This window comes from Natator depressus, chromosome 1 (genome assembly GCF_965152275.1).
Source record: "Natator depressus isolate rNatDep1 chromosome 1, rNatDep2.hap1, whole genome shotgun sequence".
Taxonomy (NCBI): Eukaryota; Metazoa; Chordata; order Testudines; family Cheloniidae; genus Natator; species Natator depressus.
The window spans coordinates 227620439-227643368 of NC_134234.1; the positions used below are offsets into that span (position 1 = coordinate 227620439).

At 42.0% G+C, this 22930-nt stretch overlaps 1 protein-coding gene across 1 annotated transcript; it reads right to left on the reverse strand.

Moving 5' to 3' along the window:
* Nucleotides 1-64: 64 nt before the first annotated feature.
* Nucleotides 65-22616, reverse strand: LOC141976180 (poly(U)-specific endoribonuclease-like). Its single transcript, XM_074936986.1, has 7 exons — nt 22479-22616; nt 14816-14915; nt 10022-10133; nt 8796-8917; nt 8595-8707; nt 7883-8036; nt 65-3103 (listed from the first exon to the last, which is right to left on the reverse strand). Exons 1-7 carry the CDS (start codon nt 22487-22489, stop codon nt 2840-2842), a joined length of 876 nt encoding a protein of 291 aa, XP_074793087.1. The 5' UTR covers nt 22490-22616; the 3' UTR covers nt 65-2839.
* Nucleotides 22617-22930: the final 314 nt, after the last annotated feature.

Below are 22930 nucleotides of genomic sequence, written 5' to 3' on the forward strand. Positions count from 1 at the left end.
TATTAACACATGGATGGCCCCTGTAAGAGGCCCCTTTAAGAGTGTGGGTGGGGCGGGGGGGAAGGCAGCGCAACCTGGACTGATTACCTGATGCCCAATTGGTCTTAAGGGAAGGCACCTGGGCCTTATAAAGCGCACGGGGGGGGGAGGCTGGGGTGATTCAGTATTATACGTGCATCCCTCTGATTCAGTTAAGAGCTAATGACTGCACTGCACCTTTAAGCAGGGGGGGTAGGTGTTGTCCAGCTTGCCTGGTAAGAGAGAATAGTGCTTTATGGCCAGGAGGGTGAGCGAGGCTCAGAAGCTGCAAAAGGGGAAGTGGGTCAGCTTGGCAATGCTGATTCATCCCCAGGGACCGGACGGGTGCGGGAGTTCAAAAGGGGAAAGCCCATCAAGAGAAGCCCCTTTTCCTGGGCGCAGGCAGAGCAGCAGTCAGCCTCCTGCTCCTTGAGGTGCCAAAACACCGGGTTTGGCCAGGCTCTGCTCTGGGCATCGCGCTAGCTGTTCCTTTCTAGGGGGGCTGGGAAGGAATTTTTCCCTCACCACCAGATCGGCCTAGGCGGCGTGGGTTTTTTTTCCACCTTCCCCACAGTGGGATTGGGGAGGGCTTTGTTATGGTGAGGCAGGAAGGGTGTTAGGCTATGGAGCCGCCACTCATTATGTGGGGCAGATGCCCAGTGTGGGTACTCCATAGGGCAGGGATACAGTGACCAGATAAATGGCTTGGAAAAGGACTTAAAAAGCAGATGTTGGTTAAAGGAACAGAAAGTGTGGGGGGGGGCAGGGGGGAGAGGTGTTTCGGTGTTACTATGACTGGCCTAAGAGGTGAATCATTTTTAATACTATTTATTTAATTAGGAAATATTAATAGATTTACAAATCCTTGCTATGTAAATATCAGAAACACAACAATCATTACAACCGTGAGCACTGATTTAAAGAGACATTATACTAGAATATAGTCAGATCTTTCTATTCATATTTCTATTTTTAATTTGTCCCTTCTGAAACTAACTTTCTCAAAGTAGAATAATCTGAGCGTGTTTTGTACTTTTAATGACAGTAGTTAACCCTTTGATATTCAAAGATATTACTTTGAAAGGACGAGCTTTTGAGAATAACTATTTAGCTTATTGAAAATGTGAAATTATGATAATTCTTGATTGCTGTTTCATGGCATGACCACTTATGTGGCCAATGTCTCATTTCCTATCACTCTGTGTTTGCAAGTGTGTACCTTGGTTTCTCTTTTTTAAACCTCCCTACCTATTTCTTGTAGTAATTCCCCCCTGCCTCATCAGTTCCCTCCCCTCTCCTTCATTCCTCTTACTTTAAATCCACACACAAAATACCAACATAGCATGTTAAGGAGTACCCAAATCCCTTTGCTAATACCAAATCCCTCTACTCTTCCCATGAACACTTGTACTGCTTCTCTTTCAATCCAAAGAAGGTACATTCTCGTCCTATGGGACCTTAACCCACACCATTAGGGATAGATTACCATCCACTTATTAGAGTTACATGGGGAGGATTTATACAGAACTCTTAAAGGTTCCTCCAAACTCCTCTCTATTTTCTCCAGGTTCCTCCACCCCGTTAGGGATCTCCCTAACAATCCATTCCCTCTTATTGTCTTCGCTACTTTTTAAAATAGAGAACATGCTATCATAGAGTTATGATCTCCCCACTTAAAGCAAACTATTTTCTTTATAACATTAACATAGTTACTGCTAACTATTCATTCCTGGTGACTTCCAAGAAATCTCTTTTAGTTAATCTTTAGTTTACTCCCAGATATCTGAATTCTCTTGTTCAGCTTCACTTCTGCCATTGCTAGCAGGGTCTCTAGAGTCTTTTGTCTTTGTCTCTCTTCCTTTTCCTGAGTTTCACTGTCTGCCAAGAGTTTTTCAGCATGTTATTTGTAGTTACTACCTCAGGAGAATCCTCTTGTACAGCTGAGATTTGGATTTCTATCCCAAGTGACACGAGTGTATTTTTTCCTTACCTAATGTCTCTTACTGTATGCTACTGATTTTTTGATTGTTTTTGGAGAATCCATCCCCTGCCACATTCTGCTCTGTTTTGGGGGGAGTTTAGTAGGTTTTGGGGGTTGACAGAGGCAGATTACTTTGCTGTCTCCTCAGAGCTCAGGCTTCAGGAAAGCAAGTTATTCTGGCTTCCTGCTAGTCTTCATGAATCATTGTTTTACGATGTGGCCTGGCCTGCAGAAGAGTGATTGGATGTAGCGTGATAAGTGCTGCACTGACTTTCATTCCAGGAAGTCCTTCTGTGCCCATAAGGCTTGTGCTGGTTGGGAAGGGGAGGGATAATGTCATAATTGTCCAGATTGCCATTGGCAGAAACCCTTTTCTCAGCCTATAACTGAGGACGGCAACACAAAATATAGCTATACAGTATTGTTTTACACTGTCATAACAGAGGGCTTAATTTCAACACTAATGCCACAAGATACATTTATTATGGGATATTCTGGTCCGTATTTTATATGGTTTGATCAGTCTTTCTAGGTGTGCAGTAGTTAACAAATAAAACCCCTATTTCCATTTTAATCGGGCCTAGTTTAAAAAACTGATATCTGGTCAGGAAGTGAAAGTACAGCTTTATGATGGCACTTTAGTACAATTTCTTTCATCCTTGGCTATAGTGATAAAAAGGATTTCAAAGCCTGGACAGGCACTGAACAGTTCTTTAAAAGGCACAGCTTAGGTTAAGCATCTTAATACAGAACAAAAGGATATTATTCCAAACAGACCATTTAAAATTATACAAAATTACAATTAAACTCAGAAAGAACTTCAGGTTAACTCGATCCTTTTCAATACAAATCTTCATTGTTGCTGCTAAGGAGGACAGGATATGCTGTTCCAATGTATTTACCATGGCGATACACAACTATCTGTAGTTCATACTCCTCTATCTGCACCATCTCACGAGTGACCTTTTCCTGAGACTGCAGAAAAATGATTGTATAGAGGGCAAATTCAAACTCGGGGCTGACACCAATAAAGGTGCTTCCCACAGGTTTTACTAGACCTTTCCAGCTGAACTGTAGACTCAGAACTTGATCATCTTCATCAGACTGTAATCAAAAATAAAAGACATGAAAATCCCTGAATACTGAATATGACCAGACAGACACATTTTCACATTCAGGGTTATTCTGCAAATACAAATGTGGGAGACTCTACTTCTGAGCAGCTATAGTGCTTGTATCACTTGTGTATATGTAAAATGTGGGAGGTAAAACAGACCTATTATAGGGGGTTACACAGCCCTGGATCTCACATTAAATCTTCTTTAGAATCTTAGACGCTCCTGTTGTTTATGGGTCAAGAACTCAGGCAGCAGGTTTGTCTTTCCTAACAACGAGAATAGTATCCTAAGCCAATCCTGTACTTCTGAAGTAAATGGCACTATATATTTATGCCAATTTACATTTCCTTAAGTTTTCCTATAGCACTCATCACTGTAAGTATCCAAGTGGCTGAGGAGTGTGGTCTCCTATTTCATGAGGGCAGTAAGAAAAAGGATGGTGCTTGTGGCATGCTCAGAAATATCCTATATTTTGGTAGAATTCCATTTCAATTCAATTGTAGCTGGGATTTTCAAGGGAGTCTAAGAAGTGAGTCACCCAACTCCCACTGAAATTCAGTGTGAGATGGATTCCTAAGCCCCTTAGCGGGGTGCCTAAAAGCCCTTACTGCATAGCCCTAACTAGCACAGTCAAGTGACATCTCTGTCAGTATCCTTTGCATCAGTGTCTAAAATTATGGCCTCCTTTATGGTTGAAAGGTGACATCTATAGGCACAAATGAAAACTGCACCATTGTGAAAACAAAATAGAACTATGTACAGCACGTCTATACAGTTCTGGGATGACCTAGAATCCTATTTTAGACGTCTCCAACTCAAGGAATATTTCCAACACACCTCTGAACAACATATTAACCCACAGAGACCTTCCTACCAAGACTACAAAAAGAAGGATTCTGGGTGGACTCCTCCTGAAGGTCGAAACAACAGACTGGACTTCTACATAGAGTGCTTCCGCCAACGTGCACGGGCTGATATTGTGGAAAAGCAGCATCACGTGCCCCATAACCTCAGCCATGCAGAACACAATGCCATCCACAGCCTCAGAAACAACTCTGACATCATAATCAAAAAGGCTGACAAAGGAGGTGCTGTCGTCATCATGGATAGGTCGGAATATGAACAAGAGGCTGCTTGGCAGCTCTTTCTACAAGCCATTACCCTCTGATCCCACTGAGGGTTACCAAAGGAAACTACACCATCTGCTCAAACTCCCTGAAAAAGCACAAGAACAAATCCGCACAGACACACCCCTAGAACCCCGACCAGGGGTATTCTATCTGCTACCCAAGATCCATAAACCTGGAGATCCTGGACGCCCCATCATCTCAGGCATTGGCATCCTGACAGCAGGATTGTCTGGCTATGTAGACTCCCTCCTCAGGCCCTACGCTAACAGTACTCCCACTATCTTCGAGACACCACTGACTTCCTGAGGAAACTACAATCCATCGGTGATCTTCCTGAAAACACCATCCTAGCCACTATGGATGTAGAAGCCCTCTACACCAACATTCCACACAAAGATGGACTACAAGCCATCAGGAACAGTATCCCCGATAATGTCACAGCAAACCTGGTGGCTGACCTATGTGACTTTGTCCTCACCCATAACTATTTCACATTTGGGGACAATGTATCCCTTCAAATCAGCAGCACTGCTATGGGTACCCGCATGGCCCCACAGTATGCCAACATTTTTATGGCTGACTTAGAACAACGCTTCCTTAGCTCTCGTCCCCTAATGCCCCTACTCTACTTGCGCTACATTGATGACATCTTCATCATCTGGACCCATGGAAAAGAAGCCCTTGAGGAATTCCACCCTGATTTCAACAATTTCCATCCCACCATCAACCTCAGCCTGAACCAGTCCACACAAGAGATCCACTTCCTGGACACTACTTTGCTAATAAGCGACAGTCACATAAACATCACCCTATACCGGAAACCTACTGACCACTATGCTTACCTACATGCCTCCAACTTTCATCCAGACCACACCACACGATCCATTATCTACAGCCAAGCTTTACGATACAACCGCATTTGCTCCAATCCCTCAGACAGAGACAAACACCGACAAGATCTCTATCAAGCATTCTTACAGCTACAATACCCACCTGCTGAAGTGAAGAAACAGATTGACAGAGCCAGAAGAGTACTCAGAAGTCACCTGCTACAGGACAGGCCCAACAAAGAAAATAAGAGAACGCCACTAGCCGTCCCCTTCAGCCCCCAACTAAAACCTCTCCAACGCGTCATCAAGGATCTACAACCTATCCTGAAGGACGACCCATCACGCTCACAGACCTTGGGAGACAGGCCAGTCCTTGCTTACAGACAGCCCCCCAACCTGAAGCAAATACTCACCAGCAACCACATACCACACAACAAAACCACTAACCCAGGAACCTATCCTTGCAACAAAGCCCACTGCCAACTGTGTCCACATATCTATTCAGGGGACACCATCATAGGGCCTAACCACATCAGCCACACTATCAGAGGCTCATTCACCTGTACATCTACCAATGTGATATATGCCATCATGTGCCAGCAATGCCCCTCTGCCATGTACATTGGCCAAACTGGACAGTCTCTATGTAAAAGAATAAATGGACACAAAGCAGACGTCAAGAATTATAACATTCAAAAACCCCAGTTGGAGAACACTTCAATCTTTTTGGTCACTCGATTACAGACCTAAAAGTGGCAATTCTTCAACAAAAAACCTTCAAAAACAGACTCCAACGAGAGACTGCTGAATTGGAATTAATTTGCAAACTGGATACAATTAACTTAGGTTTGAATAAAGACTGGGAGTGGATGTGTCATTACACAAAGTAAAACTATTTCCCTCCCCCCCCCCCACTGTTCCTCATATGTTCTTGTCAACTGCTGGAAATGGCCCACCTTGATTATCACTACAAAAGGTTTCTCCCCCCCCGCCACCCCCACTCTCCTGCTGGTAATAGCTCATCTGACCTGATCACTCTTGTTACAGTGTGTATGGTAACACCCATTGTTTCATGTTCTCTGTGTATATAAATCTCCCCACTGTATTTTCCACTGCATGCATCCGATGAAGTGCGCTGTAGCTCATGAAAGCTTATGCTCAAATAAATTTGTTAGTCTCTAAGGTGCCACAAGTACTCCTTTTCTTTTTGCGGATACAGACTAACACGGCTGCTACCCTGAAACACTTCTATAGCAGTGGCTCTCAAACTTTCCAGACTACTCTACCCCCTTCAGGAGTCTGATTTGTCTTGCGTACCCCCAAGTTACACCTCACCTAAAAACTACTTAAAAAAGTGTCACAGCACATTACTGAAAACTTGCTGACTTTCTCATTTTTACCATAATAATTATAAAATAAACCGATTGGAATATAAATATTGTACTTATATTTCAGTGTATAGTATATACAGCAGTATAAACAAGTCATTGTATGAAATTATAGCTTGTACTGACTTCGCTAGTGCTTTTTATGTCACCTGTTGTAAAACGAGGCAAATATCTAGATGAGTTGATGTACCCTCTGGAAGACCTCTGTGTACCCACAGGGGCATGCGTACCCCTGGTTGAGAACCACTGTTCTATAGCACCTCTCACTCACAGCTCTCAAAGTACATAGCCTGCATTTAAGGGGCACGATTAACTTCAAGTTGATACCTGCTTGATTATTTTAACCTACTATTGTTACAAGTAACACCTACGATGATTATTTTTGAGAGAATATTTTCTCTGTATGTTCTGTATGTTCCCTTTGTGCATTAGCTAGCAGTTTGAAAAAGAGTCATTTTCACTGTTCCCTCTGTTCAGTCAGGTCAGCGTCCCCTGTCTGTACAGGCACTTCACACAGCCATAGTGCAGAGAAATCATTTTTTTTAAATCAGAAAACGATTGTTAAACCAAACAATTGGCAGGGGGTTCTCCAAGGCCAAAACTATTTTTAATTCACATTTTTTTGAAACTCAGCAGATTAAGTTGTCAGTGTCCCTTTAATTAAGCCTCACAACACCACTATAAGCTAGGTATTATTGGCATTGTGTTACAGATGGGGAAACTACAGTACACAATGTTTAAATGCCTGATCCAAAGCCCACTGAAGTCAATAGGAGTCTTCCAATGACTTCAATGGGTACTGGATCAGACCCTAAGTCCCAAGATCTCAGACCAAGAAAGTAACAAAAAGCCCCAGTCCCATTCTTTAACCTTGATAAATCATGTGAATGACAGAATTATGCTGCTTTTCTGGACACACTTGTCTGAACCCATTATCCTAACAGAGTTCATCAGGTCCCAGAATTGGGCCCTTTGAAACTTAGTGCATTGGGGCTTAGCAGAAAGGCAGCAAACATACGGGGTTCTGTCCAATGTCGTATGAAAGGCAGAGGAATTTCCAAGGGATTTTTGTGGTTGAATACACTCTGCACCTTTCAATATCAGGCCCACTGTCTTGGGTCCAGCATGGTAAAGTCAATGAAGACACTAACCACTAGAGGATTATTAATCCCCTCTGTCCACAAGAGGTATTGGGGAAAAGGTGGCCCGAGAGAATTTTAGGGTCTCAGTGGGGAGTTAAAAATTAGGTGGGCATTGAGCTTTAATAGCAGACAAAATCCACAGCAAAAATAAAAATAATCTGTCTCCCCCAACACCATCACGCCCTGGACTCATTACCAGAGACATCCTGAGTAGATTTACTCACCTTATCTATAAACTGTACACATACAAACAGACAACCCTAAGTCTCTCTTACCCTGCTCTTTTTCCTCCTGGCAACATAGCCTTTGTAGTCAATTTGTTTATGCTTTTCCTGAAGGTAAAATTGTACCCAGTTATGCAAACCCAGAATCTCTTTTCCATGTTTTGTTTCTCCGATAAACACGTGTTCAAATCCACAGGAATCAGGCCTACAATAAAATCAGCATAATAATAATTAGCTAAAAAATTTAATTTGCTGGATGCAAAAGGCCAGAAAATGAACAAAATTGGCACTTGCTAAGAGTTATCCATTAACATTCCTGTTCTGAATGTTTTGTTTTTCTTTTTTGTGGAACTTAAAATAAAGATCTGGTCACGAAATCTAAGTTGCTATTTGATGTTAAAGGAATAACTACCAGTAAAAAACAAACAAACAAAAAAAACCCAATGGACCAGACTATTTGTCTTTTCCATTATAAATTGACATTTATCTGTAAATTGCTTTTTGTCCCTCAAATGCATCTGTTTTCATAAAAAGGACTATGTACCTAATAATCATTCAGTCATCGACAAATAAAATAAATACTCTTTGACAAGCCAGGACAGTCTATTACAGAAACAGTGGGACATTAAAAATTACTTTCGCCCAATTAATACATAACCTTCTCCATTTTTTGTGGTTATGTCTGTATGACATACATGTAAGACTTATTTCTTACATCCTATTAAATATGGTTACTACTAGGATCCATATTGACCATACATACCCCTTTCCTGCTTCCCTGGTGTATAGCTGAAACCAGATGTCATAGAGCTGAGACTTGAAATCGTTAAGACTGGGTTTTGACCAATTTTTTCTAACTAAATATTGATGAGTAAGCTGGAGGATCGAAAACAAGGAAATATAATTAGTTTAATTTACAGTTAACGGTGGCAAGTGATAAAGCACGAAGAGCTGTTGTACTCACTTTCATTACTTCTGTTTCTAAGATAGCATCAAGAAAACGATTGTTTTCAGCCATTTCTTGTGGGGTCACAACTTCTGCTACACCAGTTGACGTTTCATAGTTGTCCAATAGGGAAACAAAAGCTGCAAAGAAAGATGCCATTCAGCAGGGCACCTGGTATAGATGTTCAACAGTGTGTAGACCAAAATCACCTTTGTAGTTTGGCCTCTAGATGGCAACAGAATCACAAAAAAAAGATCAGTTCTGGTATTCTATCTAGCAGATATATAAATAGCAGTGTTCTGGTGAAGCTCCACTAATCACTCTGTCATTGCATCTTTGCTCTGATCAGGGGTTTTAGGCCCAGTAGGCATTTCTACTCAACAATCTAAAGTTTGTCCATCCCCAGGTGAGCCCAACCCTGGAGTGGGTGCTAATCCTGACAAAAAAAGATCTGTGTGAATAATAGGTCCTTGTTCCACAGTAGAAGTAGTAATGCCAGAAAACATCCTCCAGGCAGAAAAGGAGTCAGTGTGAACCTGAATGGCTGCAATATGAGAAATAATGTTAGGACCAATTAATTAGTTTCTAGAGGCACCAAGGAATAAGTAATAAATTGGAATAGCAGTTTCTGGAACTGCCATTTAATAGGCATAAAGCCAAATTCTGTTCTGAGTTACATGGCTGTGTATATACAGAGACATTGCCTCTATTGATTTTATTGGCATTGCCTCACAGGTGTAATAGATATCAGAATACTGCTCAGAGATGTTTGTTTGAAATAAAGGTACTGTTTGTAGTTAGTACTCTATTTTAATACCAGTGTAGCCAACCGTCTGAGCAATGAAAGTATTAAGTGTAAACAAGTTAAATTTTAAAAGTTGCTGGGTTCTGCTGATTGAGTTTATTCTTGCAAATACATATAATTCTAGCCAATCTTACCAAAAATGTGTACATTTGTTTACCTGCGTATTTCTGGATTTCTGGAGATCAGTGTACTTTCTGAAATAGAGGCCACAGGTAAACTCCAAGATCTGATTGCAAATCTACGGGAAATTACCTTTCAAATGACGTTTGATCTTCAGCTCCAAATTGTTTGATCATTCAAGCTGTACATAATGCTACATTTTAAGTCTACATTTAAAAAAAATAATGCAGATTCATCATTCCATTTCCCATGTTACCAAAACAACAACGAGAAGAAAGGATGCACAATTACTGAAGAACAAATCACAGGAAGATCTCACCTGCAAAAGTTTTTGTGCTCTTCAGACGCTCTTCATTTACGTAGCGAAACAGAGGTTCAGATGCACTGTCCCTTGCAATGCTGCTGCCCTGCTGTACAAAGCCTGCTTTTTCCTATGAGAAGCATCAGAACGAAACAATGAAGGATGCAAAATGTATTTAAAGGGGATAATCCCTCTCCGAGTAGTAATCAAAGCACAGCAAGAAGTTAACTGCTATTAAAACTGTTTATTATACTACAAAACAATAGAGATAGTTATATAATAAATCACAACATCAAGCAGAGAGAAAAAATACTCTTTTTTGTCATTGTAAGTATTTGAAAGGGTCCTGTTGCCTCTTTCTCAGGGCTAACAGTGATAGCTCATTGGGGGCATCACAATAATGAATAACCAAGGACACCTCTGTGTTATATAAATAATAAGCAATCAAGTGGAGCAATGTGGGTCTGATGTTACTCTCCTGGCACAAGCAAAACTCCCATTGACTTCAGGGGAATTGGTGCCTACATTAGAATTGTGGAATCAGGCCCAGAAGGGGAGATTGTCAAAGCTATAAAGGACAGCCAGGCACCCAACCCACATTGACTGTTGGGCACTTAACTGTCCTTTGTGTTTTTGAAAGTCAGCCCTGTTTCAACAAGAGATTTAAGTTTTCTGAGTAGAAATTCTTCTCTTAGATTCAAATCCTGAGTGTAGCATCCAGGCCAAGCACTGGGTAGATGCACTGTGGAGCTGGTGTGTACATACCCAAACCCCTGGTGCAAAGGAAAGGAGGAAGAACATAGCAACTGATCCTCTAGCCCCACTTCCAGCTGCCCCTAGCCCACCCATATGGTGCACTCCCATGTGCTGCTGCATTCCACACTGAATAGGGGTGCACATCCCCTGCAGGGCCTCCCACATTGAGTTCCCTGCTCCATCACAAAGCAGAACCGCACCAGTTCCCCTGCAAAGGGAGGAGTCTAGACTTAGCACTTGGTGTTAATAAATTATAACACTAATAAATTTTAGTATTCATGGACAACAGAAATCAGATAAATCAATATCTTTAGAAGAAAACAGAAAACAATTTGCACAAAACTTTTGAGACTTAAGCTTCATTTAAAAAAAATACTCCCCTAATATTTTTTATTTGACACTTGCCAACTTGCCTTTCTATATATTTCAGTTGCTGGAAGTCGCTGCTCTTACTCCAAGTGCATGTCGGCTAGCTGAAGAACAGAACTGTCATTCTGAATGGATGCTGTGAGAGTTATCTGTTTTCCTGCCTGCCATGCATTATAAAATGCTCTGAAGAGGTGGTGGTTTCACCAGCCATTGTGTTAACTGTTTCTTCTCGCTGTATACGGTAGAATTCTGCTAGACAGGAGAACCTCACTACTTTGTGCTTTGCCAGTCCATGCCCTCATAACTTATACACACACACACCCATCTCTTCCCACTTTATGATCAAAATATAAGCTCAGACTCACTGTAGAGAGGTCTGCTACTACTAAGATTTCATTACTTTTACAGAATATACTATGGAATATTTTCTAGCTTACTAAGAATTATTGTGGCATAAGCTTTCGTGGGTGAATACCCACTTCGCCGGGTGCATGCACAAAAGCTTATGCTCCAATACATCTGTTAGTCTATAAGGGCCACAGGACTCTTTGCCGCTTTTGCAGATCCAGACTAACACAGCTACCCCTCTGATACTTACGAATTATTGTGTTAATTTACTTCTCACTTGAATATTAATTCAATAGCTAGTTGTCTTTTGAGCACTAGCACAGTGGATTTCTTTAGTAAAACTAATAAATATTATTATAATAATAATTACAAACAATAATAAGCACTCTGGCCTCAATCCAGCAAAGCATTTAATCACATTCATAAATTTTAGCTTGTGAATAAAGCCCTGCACGGATACAAAATTTGTATCTGCATCCGATCGGAGATCTGCAGACATGTTCTGTGGATATCCGCAGATTTGCAGGGCTCTAGATATAAAGTTTGGATCTGCATCCATCTGAGATCTGACTGCAAACATGGTCCACGGATATAGATATCCGCAGATATAAAGCAGATATCGGTAGCTTTGCAGGGCTCTATGAATAGTCCTACTGAAATCAACTGGCTTGACTGATTTGCTGTACTGGTTCATTGATTTCACCTCCTGGTGCTGGAGTGTTTGCCAATTGAGGTCCAGTTTTTACCCTTTTCTTTTTTGGTTAGATACCTGAGAAGGCAGTGGTTGTTCAATTCCAAGATCATTTGGATACCAATGACATCAAGGGTAGGTCCCATGCTTGGTTTGTGTCCTTTTTTGGATGTGAGGGTATGCTTATTAAGGTCATGAAAGATCTCCTGCTTGTTTTAGATTGGCTAAGTTCAACATTTTAGTGAGGTGGGACACTTCAGCAGCTTTTCATGCAACTCATTACGGGTGGTTGCTTTGGGACCTGATCCTACAGTATTAAAATCAATGGAATTTTGTCACTGACTTCAGTGGGAGCAGGATTGGGACCTCAGTGACTAAGGGGTGTTGCTGGGGTGAGAGAAACTGACCTCTAAACAGGAAATTGTATGCTATCACCAAGGAATATGGAATACAGAATTCCTCAAGGACCTGTGGCATTCATGATGTTCAACATTTTTACTTGGCTTCTTATCACTTGCTCTAACCATGAGACCAAATTCCCTTTAGATCTGCTTCTTTAGCAGATAGCTATTTAATAGTCACATGATTCTGGAACATTTTCCAGGGACCAACCCAGATCATAGATATATATGGAAATACAATGAAACTCAGATGAATATCTGATAAAGAGACAGATTTGTTACAGAATAAACCTTCTGGCCAGACTTTCAAAAGCAGGAGCTTAAAATCCCTATATAGAGACCTACCTGATTTTCAACAGTGCTCCAAACAGCTCCCACTGAAGCTTCTGAAAATGAGACAAGTGCCCAAGTATGGATTTAGGGGGTCTAATTTTGAAGCCAATGGAAGCTGTTGGGTACTCAGCATTTTTGAATTCGGATGTTAATTACATGGCATAAATCCAGAACTACTCTACTTATTTCAGGGTGGTACTGAAAGCAGAATTTGGCCTTAGATGTGCTAAATGAAGACATCTACCAAGCTAAAAACATATTGCATTCATAAGCAACGTGTTACTGCTAGATTTCATTGGCCCCCATTGCTACATTATGCAGTTAGCTAATTTCAGGCATCACAAAATACGTTCCTTTCCTCATTCTCATAACATTTGATTTACCTGGTATTGAAAAAACTCAAAAGCATTAACAACTGTACTGGCACTTCCCCACATGGTCTCTGTTAGAGAAGGCAGGCATTACATAAGAGGAAGAAATCTGACAAATCTTGTTAACTCCATAGGAAGAAAAGAAAAAAAAGCAAAGTGAGCTACATTGTGCCCTGACTGTGCAACCCCCTCAAAGTGAGTGGGGTTTCATGAGGGCAGAACTGAGCCCAGTGTATATAATTTATAACAGCAACAGTATTCAGAATAATTCCCGCAAATGTGGCATCAACAAAAAATTCTGTTTAGTGGAATATGTTTAGTGGAATATGTTTTATGCTGCTGAGTTCTGAGCTGATTTACACATGTGAACTGCAAAACTTTCCTAAAGGATCCTGTTAGAAAAGCAGAACATTTTGATGCAATAATGTTAGATGACTAGTACATTTAATCTATACATGGATTTTGAACAAGAATCAGTGTTAGAGAAGCAGATGCTTCTCTAAATGCTTTGTGCCAGCTAAATATCAGTAAATTACCCCTGGCTGAATATCTGTCAGAAAAAAACTGTTTAACTATTGACTCTGAAACCTCATGAGCAGATTGGGTCTCAGAGCTCAGGCTCCAGCCCGAGCCCGAACATCTACACTGTAATTTTTAGCCCCACAACTCGAGTCCTGTGAGCCTGATTCAATTTCCCCAGGCTCTGAGACTTGGTGCTGCAGGTTTTTTATTGCAGTGTAGACATACCCTGAGTCACTCACACGCATTATCAGCTTAGTGCGCAGCAGGGAAGCAATAGATGTGGTATATTTGGATTTTAGTAAGACTTCTGACACAGTCCAACATGATATTCTCATGCACAAATTAGGTAAATATGGTCTAAATGAAATTACTATAAGGTGGGTGCTTGAAAGCCCATACTCAAAGAGTCATCAATGATTCGATGTAAAACAGGGAAAACACATCAAGTAGGAACCCAGAGGGGTCTGTCTTAGGTATGCTGCTATTCAATATTTTTATCAATGACTTGGATGATGGAATGGAAAGCTTGCTTATAAAATTTGTGAATGACACCAAGCTGGGAGGATTTGCAAGTACTTCGGAGGACAGGATTAGAATTGAAAATGATTTTGACAAACTGGAGAAATGGTCTGAAATCAAAAGCATGAGATTCAATAAAGATATGCACTAAGTACTACACTTAGGATGGAAAAATCTAATGCACAAATACAAAATGGGGAATAACTATATGGGTAGCAGTATTGAAGAGAAAGATTTGGAGTTTATAGTGGATCACAAATTGAATGAGTCAAAAGTGAGATGCAGTTGCAACAAAGGCAAAAGTCAATCTGGCATGTATTAATGGGAGTGTTGTATGTAAGACACGGGAGGTAATTGGTCCATTTCTACTTGGCACTGGGTGAGGCCTCCGCTGGAATATTGTGTGCAGTTCTGGGAGCTACACCCTCTGTGCTGCTACTCCCGCTACTTCATATAGATTCATCCTGTCCTCACTCCTCATGATATTTAGTAGCTAAATTACCTGTAAGTCAATTGTATAATCTTTCCCGGGCACAAAGCGATTAACATCTGCATCCCATAGCTCATTGAAAAGTTTAGAAAGTTCATGATTTAACTCCAGCCTGCAAAGAAATTTAGAAAAATATCAATGCTTAAAAAAAGAAGACACAGATCAACACAACTTTGTCAGTGGCCGCATCCACATTTCTGGTGCCACTTTAGTAGCGTTCTGGGTGCTCTCAGGATATCAAGGGAGCTTTCTCGCCTCATGACACTCTTAGTCAGTGCTGCTCTCACCTGAGGGACAATATTAATTAGTAGTATGGTCTGCTGATAATACCTAAAGTACTTTATAAAGAAATGGAAAATGGTTTATTTTGTAAGTTTTAAAGAAAAATGTTTCCTTTTCAAAGCAATTGATGTTATTATTTTTGAACAGTAGATTTCAGTTTTATTTTATAATTAGTGAACTCTACTAATAAAAAAATTTAAAATAAAGATGACAACTATTCATCTAGAAGGATTCTATAGGTTCATCACAAAAAGGCAGCCATCTCTAATGTGGAATGCAGCAGATGTCTACCAGCCAACAGCAACACTACACAACAGAATAGAAAAAGAAGTGAAGAATTCCATTTTTTTTATGGTTGGTTTTCTAGGGAAGATCGCTTATTTCATCACATTCCCTATTCCTGCCAATTCTCCACCTTCCAATCCTTCAAATGCCCCTGTCAGAGCAGCTTTCCTTTGCTCAAAGAGGTTGGAGGGGACTTCCTTCAGAGTACATCAGCGCTGCTCCTAGAGCAGTCAGGAAGATTGTTGTGGGGCAATTCATGGTGCTTCCTCCCTTCCAAAAAAAACAGTGGAGCTGAAAACACCAGCATAAAACTAGGGATATAATCCAGGGATAAATTGAGTCTTGTATCTGTGGTCTTCTCCCAGCATGTAGTGGCACTAAGCACTCACTGCAAGGCTACGATGTTGGCCCCTCCACACTTTAAAAGACATTTGCCTCACTTAGAAATAGAATTACATAGACACCAGCAAGGAGCATTCATCACGAAGGTTTGTGAAGGTGACATTTTGTTTCTCTTTAATATTTGTGACGAACCTGCTAGCTGATAACTGGGTTCCTACTTTACCTCCACCCTGGCTGAGGTGGAGAGTGCAGGGCAGGGCACTCCAGTTCACCATCCAGCCAGTAGAGAGCTCCATAATCCTGAGAATGCAAGAAAAGGAAGTAGCGTGCTGAGGTCAGAGTGGACCAGACTTCGGAATCATAGGTCTGGAAGGGACATCAAGAGGTCACCTAGTCCAGTCCCCTGCACTCATGGAAGGACTATGTATTATCTAGACCATGCCTGACAGGTGTTTGTCTAACCTGCTCTTAAAAATCTCCAGTGATGGAGATTCCACAACCTCCTAATTTATTCCAGTGCTTAACCACCTGACAGTTAGGAATTTTTTTCCTAATGTCCAACCTAAACTGCCCTTGCTGCAATTTAAGCCCATTGCTTCTTGTCCTATCTTCAGAGGTTAAGGAGAACAATTTTTCTCCCTCCTCATTGTAACAACCTTTTATGTACTTGAAAACTGTTATCAAGGGGACAGAAGCTGCATGAGTCCAGGAACAGCAGCTCAGAGACAGCAGCATGCGGGAAGGCCAGATAGAAGTCAACCTGAGAGTTGGGATGAGTTGGGATGAGTACACTGAGAGTGGGCCGGACACGCTCTGTTGTTGGCAGGGGAGAGCAGTAGCCAGAGCTGGAGGATAGAGGGCACTAGCCTATTCATCCCGTTCCTTTGTGGTCCATGGGAAGAACAGGATTGACTACATTGCCCACAATGTGCTCACTACACTGGCAGCTCTGCATTAAAACAATGACAATAATAAAATCTCATGCATCAGTTGCCTGCAGGGATCAGGATAGAAGACCCCACCCCTCCACCATGGAGCATAACTGGTTGTATAGTAAAGCAATCCTTTTACTCAAAATGTGTGAGTATTTATGAGAACCCAACAAGGGCTGGACCTTGCAGAGCCTAATGCTTGGAGCGCGTGGTACACAGGACATGCTACAAGGGGTCAAAGGGGACTGATGTACCACAGCACTCACTACAGTACCCTGAAGTGGGGCTGGTTACAGTATTTTTCCCTTTGTTTTACATTTACAATGGAGTTTTGACCCTATTTCTTCAAGCGGCGCTAAGCTTAAGGAACTAGCCTTCGTTTTGGGGTAGTTGAGAGTTCACTGGGGCTCTTCCTTAGGTGTTACCCCTGCCCTCGCTCCAGTCCATACACAAGACCCTATGACCCAAGTGTGGTGGTGCTTTTAACGCGGACTAGCTGACTCATCTCAGGCTGCAGGCTAAAGCCCCAGTGAGGCTTTCACTTGGCCTGGGTACCTGATCATTTTGAACTGAGGACACAAGCAAAACCACCCAAGCGCTGACGGTCCTCCAATTCCCCCCATGTGTGCAGAAGGACAAGTTCTCCCACAATTCACTAGGCAAGAATCAGGCAAGTTCAGGTTACTGGAGCACAAAGAACTGTTGAATGTATGTGCCCCCCAGAACTCCTAGAGCCTCACATGGGTGAGCGTAGTACCAGTGAGGACACAGTAATTCGGCTATGGCTGTGCAGTGTGGCTGCTCGCACCCAGGCTAGGCCCATCCGGGTGCCCAGACCCAAATGCTAATCACCAAAGTTAACTTTACAGTGAAGATACACCCTTAGTCACCAAGTGATTGTGACTCATTTCTTTCAACTGTGAAGAAAGCTAACAGGGTCTGGACAATATGAAAATACAGCCAGTAGGACCTATCTAGTTTCTGTTTCTTAGTCTACTGTGACTGTTCAAATAGGCTCATTTATAATCCCTCTGACTTTACAAAGTAAACTTTATTTGGTTTAACTATTTGAATTGGCAAGTCCAGCACATTAGTTCAGAAAGATACAATGAGGACTTATGCAAATTTATATTGGCACAAGAACCAAGTGTAGATAAACAAGACGTTGATCACTGATCACTGAAATGCCAGTCTGAATGGTGTCAAATCAAAAGTCTAAACTGACAGCTATGGGCCAAATTCTGCCTTTGGGTGCACTCATGCAGGGTCCCATTGACTTCAATGGGAGACTCTTGCATGTATCTGAGGGCAGAGTTTTGCCCTTTAGAATTTAAGCATAAGCAAAAGATGGATGAAAGTGAAAGAGAACAGCATATGTCCTTTTGTGCACACGCATCTATTTATTTTTAGATATTTGTAATTCTATTTGGAGTTCTTAAATTAGCTTTAGAACAGGCTGCTTGAAAAAACTGAATTGCCAAATAATATTACTCCACAATACATGGTGTAGAAATCAGACGCTGATTACAAAACCCACAGAAAATATGCCATGTAAGTGCAGGAGAGGAAACAAGACCACTTGAGGAAATGACAGGCTCTTGTATGCACCATGTGATACAAATCTACATAACATTAAAAATCAACTCCATGTCTTGTGGTAACGGGAACTTCCACACACTGCTTCCCTGACAGTAACAATATATGTGCACAAATATTAAACTGCCCTTAAAACAATGGCTTTGGTTATAAAGGGGATGTGGAAATGTGGGTCTCCTTGCAATAACTGCCCTGTGGATTCGCCCCCCTAGCCTGTATTCCTTCTAGCATTACACACAATCCAGGCCTCTTCAGCAGCCACAGTTCATTTAGCCCTGAAGGCCTTGGACAGAATACACATCAAATCCCATTAAACCATTCTCTTTCATTAGTCGAAGAAGGTTGTCATTGATTGATATGAGGTACTCCCTGCTCCTGCTGGTCTGAGGAAGTAAAGGCTCAATCAAACTTGCATTGAAATCAAGGGGAATAAGGACCTCCATCACTAGCATTAAGCACCTGGAACAAAGGTTAAATCCATTATTGGTGCTGACTTAGGCTTTTACATCAGGGTGAACTTGGCCCCAAAACCAGAAACTGAACTCAGGTCTCCTTTATTTTTCCTCACATCGTGTTAAAAATATCTCCCAGCACAAGGCCCCAATAATAAATTTCAGTGGTATAACAATAGTCACTTTGCTCACTTACTGTGTTCCTGGGCAGATTCCTTTGTATCAGACCGTACCTGCAGGTCAAATTAATTCTTTTCTTACCAAAATGCCAATTCAGTTGCATGTTAGGGAGCATACTGGAAGCAACAGGTTGCCATACTCCCATCATGCTACAATCATTTAATGTCACAGAACTGGCCATCTCCTATGTTCCTTCCTAGCTGCTTTTGAAGCTCCTCCCACTTCTGACCTTGCCTTCTCTCTCCCTACTACCTTTCATTTCACGTTCCAATCCAGTGCTGCTGTTCTTGCTGTTCCACAAATCATCCCGACTTACTAATGATTTTCCCCAATCCCACAGATCTTAAAAAACAACAAAAAAACACAAAACCCAACAAACAAGGGATGAAGAGGTTAAAATGAGTAGTAAATATAGCAATGCAACGGACAACTTCATATACTGAACTCTTTGTTTTCCTTTATTCCTTTACTCTTACCATTATCCATTCATTCTGTACATTCATGCTGTCTATCTCCCTGCTTCTGCTGCTACCATCTAGGGTTGCCAGGTGTCCAGTTTTTGACTGGAACATCTGGTCAAAAAGGGACCCTGGTGGCTCCGGTCAGAAATGCTGACCAGGCCATTAAAAGTCCAGTTGACGCGGGACTGGCAGGGTCCCTACCTGGCTCTGCGCGGCTCTCAGAAGCGGCAACATGTCCCTCAGCTCCTAGGTAGAGGGACGGCCAGGGAGCTTTGTGCACTGCCCCCAGCTCTGCAGCTCCCATTGGCCAGGAACCACGGCCAACAGGAACTGTGGGGGCAGTTCCTGCGGGCGGCGGCAGCACGGACGCCGCAGAGCCGCCTGGCTGCCCCTGTGCCTAGGAGCCAAGGGACATGTCACTGCTTCCAGGAGCTGCCTGAGGTCAACACTGCCCAGAGCTGGCACTCTGTAGATCCTCCTACACTCCAGCTCCCTGCCCCAGCCCTGAGCCCCCTCCCACACTCCAAACCCCTTGACCCATCCCGGAGCTCCCTCCTGCACCCCAAACCCCTCAACCCCAGCCCTTCCGCAGAGCCGGCATCCCCAGCCAGAGCCCTCACCCGCCTCCCATACCCCCAGCCCAAAACCCCCTCTTGCACCACAAGCCCCCTCATCCCCGGCCCCATCCCAGAGCCCATACCCCCAGCCAGAGCCCTCACCCAATCCCCTGCCCCAGCCCGGTGAAAATGAGCGAGTGAGGGTGGGGGAGAGCGAGCAACAGAGGGAGGGGGGATGGAGTGAGTGGGGGGCAGGACCTTAGAGAAGGGGCAGAGCATCAGGTAAGGGGCGGGGCAAGGGTGTTCAGTTTTGTGCAATTAGAAAGTTGGCAACTCTACTACCATCAGCTACACTACCTCTGTGCTAGGCTTCACAGAATATTCACACTTGAGCCAATTGCTATGGTGACGGGGAATCTGCTGTGTGCTGGAGTTGTAAATAAGGATTTAGTAAGGTAAGAGTTTGACAGCATTTATGTAAAAATTCTCTTTCATATAGGGGAGATCTGTCTCCAATGGAACAACACCTGCTAGTCACCCATCTGTTCGCATTATAAATTGGCAGTGTTTATTGGATAGGAAGGTGCCATTTGCACTTTCCTCTTCTAGGGTAATTTTTTTTTTAATTTTCCAAATTACTCCCCCATCCCATCCCCACAACACACGTCATGCTTCTTTAGTCAAAAGAGGATGACCAAGAGTGAGCGAACACACAGACAGTGGTTATGCTCAGATATTAATTTAATAAGCATGCTACTGCCAGCAATTCAAAAAATGTGTGCCTAGAAATGCAGTCACTTCACAGGACACAATGACTTTCTCTTTTCTCTCCTTTCTCCCCTATCCGTGACCAAAATATCAAAATGGCATCCATAAACTTAGGGACTTTCCATCTTCTTTTTGTTGTTCCTTTTCTTTTCAAACAGGGCAGAGCACATGCACAAATTGTACCTGAAGTTTAGAATGAAGGTGAAAAAAAACCAAAGGGAAAACCAAACCCTGCCAAGACCGAGCTCTTACTTAACAAGTTACATTGTCATTCGGTACAAAGTATTTCTAAATGTCACAAAAATACCTTCACCATCTGGTGTGATAACCTCAAGCAGAGGCTTTGAAGCCCCAGGACATAATACATCTTAAGATGCAGTCAATGTTTGGATAAAAGTTTTCTTGAAAGAAATTATAATACTTCCCCCTCTAATTTTCAATATAATAGCATCTGTGGCTTGCAATCAGAGAGTAGTCACGTATGTTCTTGATCCCTTCCCTATTATTCCTCCTTCCATACTCTTGATGAAATCACCCCAATTCCTAGCATAGTGTTTCCATATAAAAAAAGATTAAAACAATTTTTGCAGGACAAGACAGGCCGTGTTTTGCATAGGATTAAAAGTGAATTTTGCAGGAGTGTTGCTGGTTGCAGCCATCTCAGATCTTTCAGTTTCTTTGCAATAAAAGGTGTACTGAGAGTGTAAGAAGCAAGACGGCTGCTGGGATGTAGCTTCTTGACTGAAACTTTACTATATTCTAACAGTTGTACACTTAAACTAAAACTCTAATCTTAGCATTGCTGCTAATTCAAAACAAGACATTTGCATGATATGCCTTTTGGTTTTTGTGCAACTCAGTTGTAAAAGCTTACCACCCCCCCCCCGTTTTCACTTTGTCCAAATAGTTTCTGAGCAGGAAATAAGTGCTGCTGTAACCAGCAGACACAACCAGCCTGAAAGCTAGTTCTAAAGAATTCAACAAAATCAATGCAACCAAACCTGTACTGTAAATGTGCAGTGCAACACCCAAACAGAAGGCTGGGATGTGTACATCTTCTGCAGTGTAATTTTATCCTCAGGAGACTTTCAGCAGCAGGGCGATTTTTAAAAGTCCTCCTAATCTTCGCATCATTTGTGATTTTAAAAGAAGCAAAACACTTGCCCAGGTTGCTAAGCAAACCCTTTGCATAAAGATTTAACATGCATGTAAAGTTTCCCTTAAAATTGTATGAAATTGTTAGTAAAAGAAATAAACTATTGACTTGATTCTCCTCTCATTTATTCCAGTGTAGGTGCAACTCCATGGGCTCCAGTGGAATTACACCTGATTTACAACCTTATGATACATTTGAGAGAAGAATCCGATCCACTAAACAGAACTGTATCTGTAGAGTGGTGATCACACTTCAAGTTTCAAGATAATAACAACTGTATCAATGCAATAAACAGTCTAGTAAGACCCTATAATTCAGGAAAAACACAAGAGGGCTTGATGAAAGTCTAGAAGGAGGGCCTTGAATCATTATAACTTTAGCTTTGCAAGGAATCCTACAACATCAGCTGTCTTAAAACATCTAATCTTAGTATCACATTATTTTACATAAAGCAGCATATGATTCAGTTGCCCTTTTAGCCCCCAGCAGCTTTTCAACTTGAAGCAAGTTACTACAATAGAACAGAAACAATAAGCAGAATGTTATTGCAATGCTGCACTCCAATTAAAGCCCCTTTAAATATAGGTGCCCCAGAGAAGCACAACTCTCTGTCTATTTGGCATTAAAAAAAGAGGAATAGTGGGCCAGTGTGATTCTCCCTTACCTACGAGCCATGCTGAGAGGATATATTTCTCTTGGCAAATACACTGGAGAGTAAGATCCCAGCTGAAGCTCAAAACTCTGCAGCTCAGTAAACAGACTGAAGAGGTGTTTCTTTCCCACAACCTAGTTACCCAGAACTGTCAGTCAATGTGATAGACAGAGCAAGAAGGCAATGGAGATGCAGACACGTAGCTATAGGAGGGGAGTGTGCATAGAGGGCAGGGCAAAACCTGACAATAATAACCTTGCATCTAGCCTAACCTGCTAGTAACTGGAGTAACTTGTCTGCTATTATGTGTGCTGAGGAGACAGGGAGACGCTAAGCAAGATTTAGATCTGCCTTTTCATCATTCTTAGCCTCTAGAGCTTTCATCATGGTGGACATGCAGATTTACAAAGCACACAGAAAACAGAGCTCTGTAGGGAATTCCAGAATTGAATTCTTTGCCCACT